The sequence below is a fragment of the Microcebus murinus genome, chromosome 24 (genome assembly GCF_040939455.1).
Source record: "Microcebus murinus isolate Inina chromosome 24, M.murinus_Inina_mat1.0, whole genome shotgun sequence".
Classification (NCBI taxonomy): domain Eukaryota; kingdom Metazoa; phylum Chordata; class Mammalia; order Primates; family Cheirogaleidae; genus Microcebus; species Microcebus murinus.
In genome coordinates, this window is record NC_134127.1 from 15,839,355 (window position 1) to 15,855,940 (window position 16,586).

The following is a 16,586-nucleotide window of genomic DNA, read 5'->3' on the forward strand; positions in this document are numbered from 1 at the left end:
ACACTTTAGGTTGATTCCATAACTTGTCTACTGTCAACAGTGCTGCAGAGAACATGGCAGTTGTAGACATTTCTTCGACAAAACTGATTCCAAATCTTTCAAGTAAAATACCCAGAAGTGGGATTACTGGGTCATTTGATAATTCTATCTTTAGTTTTTTCAGGAAACTCTTTACTGCTTTCCATAATGGCTATGCTATTTTACCAGTTTACAATCAGTTACTAATTGAATTACTAATTACATTTACAATCAATTACTAATTACTAATTACATTCAATTACATTACAATTTACTAATTACACTAACAAGGGTTAGTACAAGGGTTCTCTTTCTCCACATCCTTGCCAACAGTTATCTTTCATCTTTTTTGATAATAGCCATTCTAACAGTCATGAGGTGCTATCTCACTGTGGTTTTAATCTGCATCTCCCTAATAATGATCAGTGATGTTGAGCATGTGTCCGTTAGGTGTCTGTATGTCTTCTTTTGAGAAATGTCTCTTCAGGTACCTTGCTCATTTTTTAATCAGTTTATTTGTTTTCTTTCTACAGGGTTGTGTGAGTTCCTTATATATTTTGGATATTAATCCCTTATCAGATGTATGGCTTGCAAGTATTTTCTCCCAATTTGTAGGTTGTCTCTCCACTTTGTTAATTGGTTGTTGTGCAAAAGCTTTTTATTTTAGGGAAATCTTTAATCTTTATAGAATCTGAACTGAGAGAAAATAGTTGCCTGCTCTAGAAAGGCCACGTCCCTGGGCTGATTTTTCACCCACTCTTCAAACAGGCATGTTAAACACTACACTGGCTTTTCACATCAGGAAGTCTGAGCCTTCAAAGCCAAAGCAAAACATCTTTTGCTGTTAGTATCCAGCAGGTTTCCAAAGGGAGAGTGCTGAGGGCTCACCCCAGGGGGCCCCATTACTGGGGGGTGGGGGTTGGGATACAAGAACTCATCAAATAAGAAGCAAATACTCGGCATGCCTTTGGACTTCAGGAGTAAACTGAGTGTGCATCTTTAATTTTAAAAAAAATTCAGAAAAACCTATGTGAAAATCACCTTAGTATTTACTTTATTATATATTACCTTCTTAAATCATATAACTAGCTAAACAAAGGCAAACTTGAACGTTGTTTTATCTATTCAGAAAGCAAAATGACAATTTCTAAACTACTACATGAAATGAAGACTGAGTAACATTTTGGCTGTATTTCTAGCAAAGCCAAATCAGTGTTTCAGTGGAGAGCATGAGCTCTAGAGATGCCTACAGGTGCATGTTTGGACTTATTTTATTTTAGCCCTGTTGTTCATTTTGCTGTCCTTCACCTTGAGAAGCACATGTCCCTACAAACCAGTTCAATCTCTATGGCTCACTCCAACTCCTTCACTCTCAGATAATTCCACTTTCTACTTCCCATGGAAAATGAAAGCCATCAAATGGAAACTCAACTTGGAACCACCAAGCCTACAAATGCACCTGTATCTGGATCCAACCTTTCTCCCCTCCCTCCCATATAAAGGAAAGGGTGTTCATTCTGCCAAAATAAGAGAGAGGGGTGGGTACAACAAAGCATTCGAGAATAAAGCAAAATAACCCAGCTTGTTTCCCAGGTATCTGGCTAATGGTGATGCAAACAGAATAGTTCGGAACAAAATATGAGGGAACTGCCTCTCATTATAGACTAACCGGGAGAAACAATAAGGAATTTAATATTAAAAATCCAAAGTCCTTTACAAATCGAAAGAAAAACAAGCCTGAATCAGCATCAGCAGAACGTGAAGTGTGGGTAAGGGAAAAGTTACCAAAGTCATCAGTAGGATACAGAAACTATTGAAAGCTAAATTGCTCCAGACATTCTGCTGAATTCAGGCAATTTAAAATAAATGGAGTTGAACAAGCATTTAGAAAGGGGTGAGATAATAACACATCTATTATTGGATTTTGCAGCACCTTGAAAATAAAAATGAAGGCCCCTCACCTTTGAGGTCTATTTTAAACAAACAAGTGTTGGAATTAAACATCAGGATTGTTGAATGTAACACAGTGGAAAAGGACTACTAGACTTAAATTAGTGTCCTCAATAAAAAAGAAATTACCGCTGTAAAAACTGCTTAAACATTAATGACTTACATAAGGCCTATAAAAAGTTACAAACTAAGCAAATGGGACTCCTTCAATCATGAGATTTTAAAAATCACAATGAACATGCAGAAGAATTGGGGACTAAGCTGAACTAAAAAAAAACTCGTAAAGAGAGAAAATAAACAAAAGAAATTATTTAAATGTTGAAGGGCCCACAAATACTAAAGAGGGAAAAATAATTGATAGAAAAACAGCAAGAAGCAAATTGGAGGGAGGAGAGAAGAGAGAACATGGGAAAAGCCCTCTGAGAATGACAGGTTTTTAAATCAGAAAATTGTACATCCTTATTAGTACGTTGGATCTATGGGGATTTTTCATTTGATTCACAACCTTTATTTTAACCTAAGTTATTTCTTTACTTCCTGAATTTGGCCACTTAATTTTTTCCTGGGATCTTTTATAGTCCGTGACCAAATTCTTAGAAATATTTATTCGTACCAAAGGCAAACCCTCTGAATAAAATCCCTCCGAGTTTTTTAGTCATTTGATTTCCCCTTATCCAAGAAATTCTAAAGAGAGATCATTTGATTTCCTCTTATCCAAGAAATTCTAAAGACAGACAATAGTAAAGAAAGAATCTCGACAGCTTTGAAAACATCTCTTTCGTAGGCCTTGACTTAAATGAACAAGCCCCAAACATTTCTTCTTTTGTAAAAGATAAAAATGTCTTTAAAAATTATTTTTAAATTGCCCTCTATAGGACCTTGCAGTTGGCTTTGTCCATAAGGGGACTGAAAAAACACATGACTTTTGTTGGTGATGAACCAGAATAACCAGAGACAGCTATATTGTACTCCTGGAATTCAAAACACACTTCCCTCATTGACCACACACACACAAACACACACACACACACACACACGTTTATGCGGATATACCTAGAGGAGGGTGAAGGTGCATTTTGTAAAATATTCTCAGATGGTTCTAATAAACCAACCCTGTCCCCGTCGAGGGCCACTGTTTCATGTCTGATGCTACCATCTTTCCACCTTTCCCCACCTTCACCCGGATTCAAAACCCTGCTTCCAAAGTGACAGCCTGTAGTAAGTGCTAATTCTAGCACTGCCTTTAACACTATACTGCAAAACTGCTTGGGTCCTGTTTCACCTTCCCGCACGTATGAAAGCACTATGTTTTATGTAAACCACCATTTCTGATGCCTGTGTTTCAAAATGCTGGTGGATTCCTTTTAAATCCTCGCAGGTGATGGGTTTAATTCAATTAATCACTATGACTTCCTTTCTTTTTTTTTTTTTTTTTTTCTCTCTTAAGAAAAGGTAGCCAGTTAGGTCTCTGGCAACATCTAATACCTAACTCCCAAAACTTCATCTTCTAAGAACAAGTCTCTATTTTTAAAAATGGGGGAACATAGCAACTTTCCTCCCTGAGGAACCTCATGAGAGGTTCCCTAGCACTCGCTGTCTCAGGGCCATGGCCGTCCCGCCACCGTGATCTGCTCTTCCAGCCGCTCAGCCCTTTCCCGGTTCTCTGGGCTATTCCTAAATCTCATTAATCCGGTCAGAGCACAGTTACTGCCCAGCACACCCATTAATCAGTGACACAGAAATTGCTGGCACACAGCTCTCCTCGCATTCTCTCCTGCGTGCAACCCGATGTACATCTTCCCAGAACTTCTGTTCCAATTATAGTGCACCCTCCAAAAAGTTCAAGTGCTTTTCTGGCTTACTCTGCAGTTCTTTTAACACACTTAGATTTAAAAAAAAAAAAAAAGCAATAAAAGAGCCTCAACCAACTGCCCTTAGAGGAGAACAAAGTAAAAATAATCACATTTTGACAGTTCTCCGGCATCATTTCCATGAAATAACTTTTAGTTCGTAGCTACCTACAAAGCACACGGTCCTATCATAAGAAACTTAGCGCCCAAACAAATGCCTTGAAAAGTTTGTAATTGAACTACTTGTTCTGCATCAAAAAGCATTTGGCAAAGTAACCATAAGCACATATGCCAGTTCCCTTATTACTGAGTTCTAACATTTAAATTTTATGCAAATGGTCTCTTCTCCCTGTATTCTTCCAAGGAACTTAGAAGTATTTCTTTTAGGCAAAAGAATAACACAACTCACTCAGGCCACACAACACAGATAAGAAACACTTCTGCAGAAGAGAATAGCAAGCTATTAATATAAATCTGAACACCCCGAGATGAGGGCTAGAACAAGATAGCAGAGAACAGAATTTTTCAAATCCAAACATTCTTCCCACAACACTTAAGGAGGTTTAGTTTAGGAGAATCAATATATCCATACTCTAAACATTCACTGATGCTAACGAAAGTCTAGTTGCACCAACCCTGCAAAGAAAACATTACTATCAAAAAGCAACAGACCAAACCCTGAAAGCCAGAAGAGGGGGAGAACTACACTCGAACTGTCTGATAACAACATTTCCCCCCAAAACAATGTGTCAGTTCTGTCTTTGGCCTTGAACTGGCTCAATTACCACGGTATCAGAAGGGCATAATTTTGAGGTGATTTCTGGAAAGGAACACATACTGTAAGTGCCACCTGAGACACAGTGAATACTAATTAATGAAAGAGGCTCACATAATAAATAGCTCAGGGGAAACCTATAAGAGAAGGTTATCCGGTCATCATTTAGGCTCCCTGGCCTGGCTTCCAGACTAAGGTGACATATAATTCCTAAAACACCATCATTCCTAAGCCCTATACAAATTCTTGAACTGTATTTGTAAATATTCTGGAACACGATTAGGAAATGTCTTAAGAGTTCCTCCGCCCTACCTGGCCTTGCCAGACGTATCAGGGAGATGTACACGTCGTGGCAGTCTCTCTCCTGCGGTATGACGAGTTGGATGATCTGGAAGTTCTTGCAGCGAATGAGCAGAGGGCATCCAGTCGCAGTTGTCGCCTGTTTTTCGATGGTGGAAATCTGACTGTGAAGAATCTAGAACCAGACGTGAATGTGGATAAGCACAGATAACTAACAAGTATAACAAGGGCTAACACAGGCCTCTGAGCCACGAAGAAAACACTCCCCAACCTTCAGGTTCCTCCACACCTGCTAGTCAGATGACAAGAACTGAGATGTTCCCAGTAGGAAACGACTGTCTAAATTTATAATTTTATTTTTCAACCCCAAGCTTTCTGATATCCGAGATAAATTATTTTGAAGTAAACAAATCAGCATGCACATTTGAACAAGTCCAGGTAAGGGAACGTTTTGGTAGTCAAATGTTGAAGGCACTTAACAGCTAAAATTACATAAGGTCATGAGAATTTAGTAAAATAAACTTTTGCAATCAACAGAACTTAGAGATGGCTCCGCTGGGAGGTACCACCAAGCTCCTTAATTCCACATGGGATGTTCAAGTTCAGTATCAACATGGGATTGTTGTTTTCTAAGCTGTTGGTGGTCAGGCAGCTGCAGAAGAAGAGATTTCTTTTATTTTTTATGTTTTAATTAATATTTTTATTGACAGATCATAGTTGTATGTATTTGCGGGATACAATGTATGTATATGACGTAGAATGATTAAGTCAAGCTAATGTAGCCATCTTGCTTTCTTATCATTTTTTTATGACAATACATAATTTACTCATAATTTTTTGAAATACACATTGAGTATATCACCCCGTTGTACAGCAGATCTCAAACTTATTCCTCCTGTCTATCTGAAACTCTGTACCCTTTGATCAACAACTCCTCATTCCCTCTCTACCCACCTCACCAACCAGCCTCCGGTAAAAAACCATCCTTCTACTCTCTAAGGAAGGGGGCTATGTTGAGGGAGACCAGGCTGAAACACAGCTCTTTGGCTTTTGGGGAGGATCTCTTGCTGGGTACCCCAGGGGCCGCGCTGCATTCTTTAGGTTTCCCCTCCACTAAGCAGTGCCTGTCCCCTTCTGCTAAACACGTAACACTGTCCACGGAACATGAAAAGGGGAGATCTACAATCCAGGCATTCTGGTTCCAGTCATAATGCCATGGTTGGGCTGCTGTAGAAAATAAGAGACATCTAATGGTTTCATTATTCAGCAACAGAAATACCCAGAGATAGAACCCCGCCAGCTTTTCTTTTTTAAGTGATCAGCAGAGTGGAGGTGACATAATGAAGTGACTGAATGGCTACACTATAGGATCCTACAAATAAAGTGCATTGCAAATAAAGTACCGCATTAAAATGTTGTATCTGCTATAAACATTCGAGTGCAGATGTCTTTTTCATGAAGTGACTTTTGATCTTTTGGGTAGATGCCCAGTAGTGGGATTGCTGGATCAAATGGTAGATCTACTTGTATCACTTTAAGGTATCTCCATATTGCTTTCCACAGAGGTTGAACTAGTTTGCAGTCCCACCAGCAGTGTAGGAGTGTTCCTCTCTCTCTGCATCCACGCCAGCATTTATTGTTTGGGGACTTTTTGATAAAGGCCATTCTCACTGGAGTTAAGTGATATCTCATTGTGGTTTTGATTTGCATTCCCCTGATGATTAGAAATGTTGAGCATTTTTTCATATGTTTGTTGGCCATTATTCTGTCTTCTTTTGAGAAGTTTCTGTTTATGTCCTTTGCCCATTTTTTGATAGGGTTGTTTGATTTTTTCTTGCTGATTTTCCTGAGTTCTAAATAGATTCTAGTTATCAAGCCCTTTATCAGATGTGTGGCTTGCGAAAATTTTCTCCCATTCTGTGGGTTGTCTGTAGTGCCCATCAATTCATGAGTGGATTAATAAAATGTGGTATATGTATACCATGAAGTACTATTCAGCTTTAAGAAACAATGGTGATATAGCACCTCTTGTATTTTCCTGGACAGAGCTGGAACCCATTGTACTAAGTGAAGTTATCTCAAGAATGGAAAAACAAGCACCACATGTACTCACCAACAAATTGGTATTCATGGATCAACACCTCAGTGGACATATAGGAATAACATTTATCAGGTGTCGGGCAGGTGGAGGGGGGAGGAGGGGATGGGTATATATAAACACAATGAGTGAGATGTGCAACATTTGGGGGATGGTCACGCTTGAGGCTCTGACTCGAGGGGGGAGGGGGGCATGGGCAATATATGTAATCTTAACACTTGTACCCCCATAATATGCTAAAATAAAAAAATAAATAAAAAAGAAGGTCAAATGTTGTATCTGGCCTACAGATGTTACTGAATATCTACTTGATAGCAGTGACAGGAAGCTCCTGTATTTTCTAGCTGGCTCTAGCCCTGTCTTTGATGATGTCCACATAATTCGTGTTGAAAATGAATAAGTAGATCAAGGGGGTAGGTAGAAAAAAGGAAAGCACACATTCCAAAAACCGTCTCCTAAACACCTGACCACCAAAAGCCCACCCCACTTACCCTGAAGGGAAATGAAAGAATAAAGGGTCAGAACTTTTTACTTCACAGAATAGAAAACATAGAAAGTCAAAACTAAGGAAATCATACATACCCACGTCTCTTTCCTCGAGTCAGGTGTGTTTTCCACGAATATGACGTGAGTAGCCGTCAGATACAAAGTACCCAGGGCTGCTTTCTTCGGAGAGACTCGATCTACCAAGCGGACATTTTCAACCTAGAGAGATTATTTTGATGGAAAGAGTTACCGTAAAGCAGAAGAACCACTCACAGAACAATTACTACGTAGGGAATCTCATACTTACTTCAAAAAGCAATTTTGAGAATTCCCTCAATAATAAAAACCAAAACAACATGCCCCCTTAAGTTAATTAGATCTCAGAATATGATTCTGTGTATCAAAAGATAAAAATGCACCAATGATTAAAATATGACTTGAAATGTACCACAAAAGATTTGTAGCCTCTATTCTTTAAGAATACCCTCTCTGGGCCGGGCGCAGTGGCTCACGCCTGTAATCTTAGCACTATGGGAGGCTGAGGTGGGCAGATTGCTCAAGGTCAGGAGTTCGAAACCAGCCTGAGCGAGACCCCATTTCTACTATAAATAGAAAGAAATTAATTGACCAACTAAAAATATATGTACAAAAACTTAGCCGGGCATGGTGGCGCATGCCTGTAGTCCCAGCTACTCGGGAGGCTGAGGCAGTAGGATCACTTGAGCCCAGGAGTTTGAGGTTGCTGTGAGGTAGGCTGACACCACGGCACTCACTCTAGCCCAGGCAACAGGGTGAGACTCTGTCTCAAAAAAAAAAAAAAGAATATCCTCTCTGAGTTTTAAATAGGTGAGCCCTTTTATTTCATTGTAATTATATAAAATGTCTAATTTACGGCAAAAAGCATATGCATTAAAGTTCTGAGTTTACGCAATGACTATGGATGAATTACATTCTATGAAAAAGAAAACAGTATGATTTCCTATGTATTTCTAAGTTGTAGAAACGGTCTTCAGGCTGTTTGCTTCCATACACAATTAATAGTAGGAAATACACATATACATATGGGGAAAAAGGATCAGAAAAATGCATGTCAGGAAAACCTACTGATTTAAGACCCTCACATTCATTTATGATAAAACCTTTCTATTGAATGGAATTCTCATCACTCGGCTAAAATTTGAACTGTCAGAAGAGATTTCTGGAAACAATTTTTATCAAGCATACATCTTTTAAGTGCAGAGCAATTTCAAGGACATGTGCACTGGGACGGTCCCAACATATTATGGGAATGACAAGACAATCTCTCCAGGGCAAGTGAAAAGTGAAACCATGATGACGACTTGACTAAGATACAGGCTTCATAACCTCCAGAACATTCTTGTAATGACTACAGGGCAAAGCAATCCTACTACTGCAGAGGACCAACCCCCTGCAGGGGAACCCTGGCTCATCAACAGTGGGATTTTCTTCCACAAGATAGTTTAGGGACAAATGCATTGTGCTCACTCCAGTCTTCAGTCTAATATAGAAATTGTGGTCCTGATTGAGTTTGGGAGGCCCAGACTCTCGTCTGCTTCAGGGGAGGGACAGACCTAATGAACATTCCTCAGGACACCAGGAGCAGACGGCGCTCAAAACTTTCCATTGTCCCAGTCTCCTCCAAGCCCTTACACCGCCAACCCAGCCTTCCAGGAACAGCGTCCCATCTCACTTCCTCCCAACTTCCAGAGATTCACGGAGCTCAATAAAGAATCAGGTATTATAAAGATTTTTCAGTCATGCAATTTACTCTGGGGTGTCAACAAAATTCCTGAGGCCTTGTGCATGTTTATGTATATTAACGATATTAATTCTAAAACAGTGCCCCTCACCTACCAGCTTGTGGTGTTTACAAGTCTTTCTTTTGTCACTGCTAGGCTACCCAGGGAGAGCAGATAAAGTGAGAAGAGATCTGAGAAAAATCCAAAGCATAAAGGTCTGATGGAAAAGGGAGAATCCAAAAGGCACGCTAGAAAGGGATGGCCAGGAAGAAGGAAAATCAAGAGATTTTGCTCTCAAGAGCAGAGCAGAGGGACCGTTTTGAGACAGGGGTGTGTTTATGTCCAATGCAGCGGACAGATGGTTTTAGACAAGAACTGCAAATTGCAGCTAGACTCAGGTACATGGAAGCCACCAGTGCTCTTAGCAGGAGGGGTCCTCGGAGCGCTGTGATCAGAGGCACCACAGAGACGCTTAAGGCACGAACTCACAGGCACTGAAAACGTGAAGTGATGTCTCTTTGCTGGACATTTTGGGTTCCAGAACCATCTCACACTATCTGGGTAAGTAAAGCTACTGAACAAGGAATCCAGAGTTCAGTGCAAGGTTACCATTCACTGAAAAGGACAGAAGGAAAAGCAATGGCACTGGCCACAGGCTTTCCTTGGGCCCAAGACCAAGTCCTCAATACCATATGAATTAGGCTGAAGGTCACTGTCAATCACTGGGGGGAAGAGATCCAGAGACTGCTTAACGTGGGGAAATCAGAATGTCTGCAGCTGCCAAAACCTATGACAAGTTTATGTTCTAATCTAAGAAAAGCAACTAGATAAATAGTTTGTGGTGCTAAATTTGGTATCATGACATTTTCTGACTCTACCAACATGAAAAGGAAAGTATTTGTCTGCCAGTCTGGAGCCTGGGCTCTGGTTCTGGTGCTGGTTCTGAAACTGAACTGTAGGGTGCAGGCAGTTTAGGCACTTGCTCTGGGTCTTGATATCCATCAAGGATCCTAAAGGGTCTTTAATGTCTCCCTCCATTCTACAGGCTGCAGTTCTGACTCAATGGTACTTTACAGATTACCTGGAAAGACACCAAATAGTAAGTAACTATGAAAATGCGTGCAGTAATGATTCAAAATTAAACTTCCCGGGAATTAAGCCACTCAGTAATGTGGTTGGTCAGCAACACTCTTGTGATTTAGTAAGGAAGGGAAGGACCAGCCTCAGCAACAACAATGCTGCAACAGTCTCTGCAACTGGTCCAGAGGCTGCATTAATATCTAGTGTTTTAGCCCCAAAGGAAAGCCCAGAGCATCCTAAGCCCAAGCATCCCCCCCCGATCAGCCTGCCCAGCCACACGGGCTCCTTTTCATTCTCTGGTCTCCCTTCCCCATCTTGAGCTCTTCTTCTCCTTTTTGTGTCAATCTACGTCTCACAGCTAAAAAGTGGCAGGGCCAGATTTCAAACCAGAAGTATCCACTTCCCTGGACCTCTCCCATAGTTTACCTCTTCAGTGTAGGCCTGATATTGCAAATTAAGGAGAAGCATCATTGCTCAAAAGTCTATCCTCCTCTTCTTTGAAATTTCAATTACAGAGTGATACATAACGTTCAACAAATTAAAAGCTTTGGCTTATGCTAAAGGATTGGGAATTCGGTGCAAAGCAGCTTGGTTGGCGATTTTAACCCCTTGCCAGCTTGCTTCGTCCTGTCTGGAGGGACAAACCCCCAGGGTCGGCCTGAAGAGCCTGGTTCCCCTGGCGGTCCCAGGATTTTCTGGGCAGAGCCTTGAGATGCTCAAGTGCACGTTTCATATCACAAGGTGCAATGGCCTCCTGCCATTCAAGGGGAACCATTACAGGAACCAAGTCTCACTTCCAACAAGCCACACATTAATTAAAGAAACATTTACCTGATTAGAAATTCTTTAGTGTTTTTACTTACGGCAGGTGTCCCTGTCTGTATAACAGTTGCTAAACAAGATGTTTCACTCCTGAGCTCCTGGACAATGAGTAACCCCACCTATGAGCCATTGCATGTGTAAGGAGGGGGGGAAAAGCATATATCTCAGCAGTTATTAACAAACAGTAATCATTAATACACAAATCCATAACAGAGACTTCAGAGTTGTATTTCTGGCTCCCACATCATGTCTGTGACTTCACCTCCCCTGCGTCCAAGGAGAAGTGACAATAGAGTATGCAAGAAAGACAGACTCCCAGATTATAGCTGGCAAAGTACTCTAACATACAAGAAAATCTAAAGGAATAACAAATTGTCCAGATCATTTAGAATTGCTAATATCTCTTACAATTACCAAAAAAAAAAAAAAGAAGTTAATTTTTTCAATTTAAAACCAAAGCACTTTTTTTTCCTACTTACGTAAAGTTAACTTAAACAAATAAAAGGAAATAGCCATGAGGTCTCAGGAGTTGTTTTATAGAGCCTTTTGGTAGGGAAATCAGGAACATCAATCCTTTTCCCAAAAGGAGGATTTAATCTGTCCAAAACTATAAAACCAATGAAAGTCTTTTCCCAGGACCATTTTATTCAGAGGTCAGAGATTGGAGAAGAACTGAGGGAAAGGCAAAAATCACAGAGCATAATCCAAGGAAACACATGACATGAAACCAGAAGAAACAGAGATTTGACCCTTCATGAAATCCTTCGGTACAAGGTACAACACAGAAAAATGCTCATGGGATACACAACCTGGGGTGGATCTAAGGTACATTAAAAGAACCCTATTTTCAAGCTTCCTAAAAAAATTTAACTCTTTTAAAAATGCATGCTTGCTATGCAGCCATTTCCAAAACATAGTAGAGTCAGATACAGCACAACGCAAGCCACCTGTGAAAAAACCCTATGAAAACTAGACAGATGCTGTGTGTCAATTTAGTCCCTTTTAATCGAAATGATTAATTAATTCTGTTAATTCGCTGAGCTGGCCTACTCCTTGTCAGACACCCGACTACCTATCACAAGATTCCTAATTAGTAATACTGCCCCCAGATTATCCGACTCCACCTCTATCTGACAGGACTGTTCTAGAAGGAAGAGACAGAAATCTCAACCTCATATGGCTTTAAGCCCAAAGGGATTTTATTGGATTCTATGTCTACAAAGGGTAGCAAGTAGGGCTGGCTTCAGACTGGCTGGGGGGTTCAAAACACCCAGCTCCTCACTCTCCAACTGCAGAGCAGGCCCTCTCGGCTGGCCTTGGGCTGGCCCTCTGCTCACGATGGCCCTGTCTCCTACCACATCCATGGCCAGTGGAGAAGAGTATCAGCTACTGTCCCAGCAACCCAAGTGAAGTCTCACTGCTTCCCACTGGGTCACTTGCTTATCCTTACAGCACTCGGTGTGGTCATGAAATGGCATGATTTGGTGGCTGGATCGGTGGCCTATGACATACCAAGAACACACAAACTGAGCACAGAGCAGGCATGGCTGGGAGAGTGACCATGGGCAGCCAAAGCCCAGCACACATCTGCCATGCAGTCTATTCCCTCAGCTGCCACCCACATAGCCATCCTACACATTCCCTGATGATGTCACTTTCTATTCAGACCCACAGTGGCTCTGCACTGCTGCTGATGGGGCCTTCCACAAGCTAGGAACCTGCCTGCTGGGCAAGTGCCTCCTTTTATACCAGTCTCATATGATAGATTGTTCTTCAAAGGTATACTGATGGACCAGAATCCATGCTGTGAAGATCACCCTTCATTCTCTTTCTTCCTCTGTCAGGACCTACTTAGACTGGAGAGCCCACAAGTTCAACCTCACCTCCTCATGCACCAACTTTTCTATGGACAGAGCCAGTTTCAGCCAGGTTAGGACAGCTCAGATTTGGAAAGACAAAGACCAAGTTTGAAACAGACTCACAATCCAAGGGGTTTAGACAGATCCAGGGGTAGCTATTGGTAGAAAAGTTCATCCTAGTTATCTTTTTTTTTTTTTTTCAAGAGATGGGGTTTTGCTCTGTCACCAGGCTGGAGTGCAGTGGTGGCATGATCATAGCTCAAACTCCTGGGCTCAAGCAATATTCCTGCCTCAGCCTGCCAAGTAGCTGGGACTACAGGTGTGTACCACCACACTTGGCTTATTTTTTAAATTTTGTGGGCAGGGTCTCACTATGTTGCCCAAGTTGGTTTCAAACTCCTGGCCTCAAGCCCTCCTCCCACCTGGGCCTCCCAAAGTGCTGGGATTATTGGCATAAGCCACTCTGCCCAGCTCATCCTAGTAATCTTGACACAGCTTTCAAAATAAAGGGGGAAAAGACAGATGGCATATCCAGACTATTTTGTTATGCTGGTTGCAGAAAAAGACATTAAAAATGAATAAAGATCTTGGAATTACATGCATGTTAGAAGGATTTTTAGTGTATATCAGCTTCCCGAGTGAAGAATCTATATATTTCTCAAGTTGCTGGAAATGTAGTCCTTCCTCCAGTGTGAAATAGGGTAGATGATACATATTTTCTATAGATTTTTGAGCCACCTGCAAATCTCCAAATAATTCTTACATATAAGGTTATTTGCTCTCTGCAAAAAAATACAGGCTTAGAGAAATTTGCATTTAAAAGAAGAAAAATAAATCAGTCAAACTTCCTATATAGATAAGGATTCTTTTATCTAGCTTAGGGTAAAGAAAATATCTTGGTGATTTGGGGTAGTCTTGAGCGCCTATAAACAGGCAGGTTGTTGAGTTCTTCCCACCTATAGTATTTGTTAGAACAGTAGATTTGACTGACATTTAACTAACTTTTTAAAATTATCTTGGGAGGGATAATAAAGCTAAAATAGTGAGAGAGAGAGAGAGCCATAGGTACTTAAGCAATAAGAGGGCTGGAAATTCTTGGAAGAGGCAGAGACAAGAAAAGGGAGCCCATTTTTGCTCAGAAGCAACTACAAACGTTATGCCAGCAGCCAACTCTCATAAATAAAATGTCAGGCACTTGAAAGTTCTGCACAGGGCCCATATAATTTATTTTGGTAGGATGACCCTGGATGTGTAGGCATAAAAGAACATGCGCTGTGGACCAAGAAGACAGACTGAGGACTTATTTCAACACCACCTTAAAATAACCTCGACCAAAAATACCATTTTCAACAAGTGCAAGTAAGAGAAAGAGAGGGAAAAAGATGTTAAAAGGAAAATAAATTAAAAACAGATGCTGGGCCCACTGCAACTCAAAGAATACATGTCGACCTATTAAAGACAGTTGGGTTAAAAACAATACAGTCATTTAAAAATAGTATTGGGAGAATAAGACCTTGCTTTGAAGCAATACAGAAAGTCCAAGGCTTATTTGAGGAGGAGGAGGATTTTCCCTCCAAAAATACTTCTGAAATGATTCTGAATTTGACATATTTTTGACAAAGGCACTAACAGCAAAAGATGAAAGCATCTACTTGTATAGTTCTTTGGGAACTATGGGAAGACATTTTTCCGAAGGCAAGTTGTGCCAAATGGAACTGACTGCCTGTCCAAAGACAGGAGACAGCTTGGGCAGAGAGAGAACCAAGTTTTCTGCTCCCTGCCTTCCCGCCAACCACCCCTGGCAAGTATCAGTGTCATGGGGGACGGAGGGCTACTGCCCGTCCATCCATGGCCAGGCTGGCCTCCAGCTCATTTACACATTCTCACGCCCCGTGCCCCACTCCTGGGCTCTGAAGCCTCCAAGGACAGACTGCCAACACATTTTCCTCTTTCTCCTCTTACAGTACAGCCCTCAAGAGTCCTCCATTACCATTCTGGGAAATGAGTATAAAGCAGAATAAAACGCCTCGCAGAAGCAATGATGTGGAGGTCTCTTTTTGTGGCCCATAAGCAAAGCTACACCACTGCCTGTCCCAGTGCACTGTGAGGGTACCAAGAACAGAGAGGATGTCCCTCACCCATCACTGCATGTTCCTTTCTGGCCTGACACCCAAGATCCACCTCCTCAAGACCGCCTTTCCTCAACTAGCCCAGTCCACCGTGATCACTTGCTAAACTTTGAATTGCTGCGACACCTCTGGGCATTGCTACTTGTTTTCCACTTATCCTAGCCTACCTTCTTACATGCTACTGATATTTGTGTTGTGCCACTCTGATTGTTACCAAGAACATATGTTCTCCAGGAAAGCACTAGTTATTGTATGGCCAATATTCTCTGCAGCACAGTGAATAACGTAAGACACACAGTTACACTAGAACTGTGGAAAGAAAGAGAAAGGACACACAGTCCTTGCCTTATTGGCTTCCAGAAACCACAGACCATCACAATGATTGCAGAGCATCAGAGCAAGATCCTTAAGGACAGGCACCATGTTTTTTCATCTTTGTGTCTTAATACATAAATCTTTGTCCAATGAATGAAAATTAACAATACTATGTTAAAAACAAAAGGATGTAGGTAGAATTGGGTATGATTAACAGGGAATGCTTCATTATTGAATTTGAATTTTCAGACAGGAAGGTAAGGAATACTCAATTGTGGAAGACGTGGCAAGTACAGAAAACGAAGAACAGAGACAAAAGGGGTAAAGCAGAACTTCATGTGCAAACATGAAAACTAGTGTCAAATAAGTAAAATGAAGAGAATACTGCAGGATGAGAAGAAACAAGGATGTTATTACCTGATCTCTTTGGATTTTGAAGGCACTGGAAATTCCTACAGAGGACGTGACCCAGGAGTGCATAACAGCTGGCATGTCATGGGGGAGCTCTACAATCTTAGAGGTGGCTGGCTACAGTCATTTACAATAAATGGTTATGATTACAGAGGGTTATCCATTTCTTTGTGTGTTAGATAAGAAAGGCTAAGATTTAAACATCTAGGAAAATGTCCTTGTAGTGAAGTATACTGTGAAATTGTTGGCACGGCCCAGTTCCCATGGCATTTCCCTCTTTGGGGGAACTAGGATTTCAGTGAAATCCTTGGTTTTTAAATGTCTAAATGCTCTGCCTGCTGTTCATGTACTTAAATTATTAGACCCTAAAAACTGCAAATACGGCCGGGCGCGGTGGCTCACGCCTGTAATCCTACCACTTTGGGAGGCCGAGACGGGCGGATTGCTCAAGGTCAGGAGTTCGAAACCAGCCTGAGTGAGACCCCGTCTCTACCAAAAATAGAAAGAAATTAATTGGTCAACTAAAAATATATATATACAAAAAATTAGCCGGGCATGGTGGCGCATGCCTGTAGTCCCAGCTACTTGGGAGGCTGAGGCAGTAGGATTGCTGAGCCCAGGAGTGTGAGGTTGCTGTGAGCTAGGCTGACGCCACCACGGCACTCACTCTAGCCTGGGCAACAAAGTGAGACTCTGTCTCAAAAAAAAAAAAAACAAAAAACTGCAAATACTT

General features: G+C 41.3%; 1 protein-coding gene across 1 annotated transcript in view; it reads right to left on the minus strand.

Moving 5' to 3' along the window:
• MTMR7 (myotubularin related protein 7) overlaps window positions 1–16,586 on the minus strand; it is a 91,921-nt gene that overhangs the window by 60,292 nt on the left and 15,043 nt on the right. Inside the window, exons 2-3 of the mRNA XM_012785006.3 lie at window positions 7,574–7,696; window positions 4,906–5,068 (exon numbers count right to left, since the gene is read on the minus strand). Coding sequence (XP_012640460.2) covers window positions 4,906–5,068; window positions 7,574–7,696 — 286 coding nt within the window. The remainder of the gene's footprint in view (window positions 1–4,905; window positions 5,069–7,573; window positions 7,697–16,586) is intronic.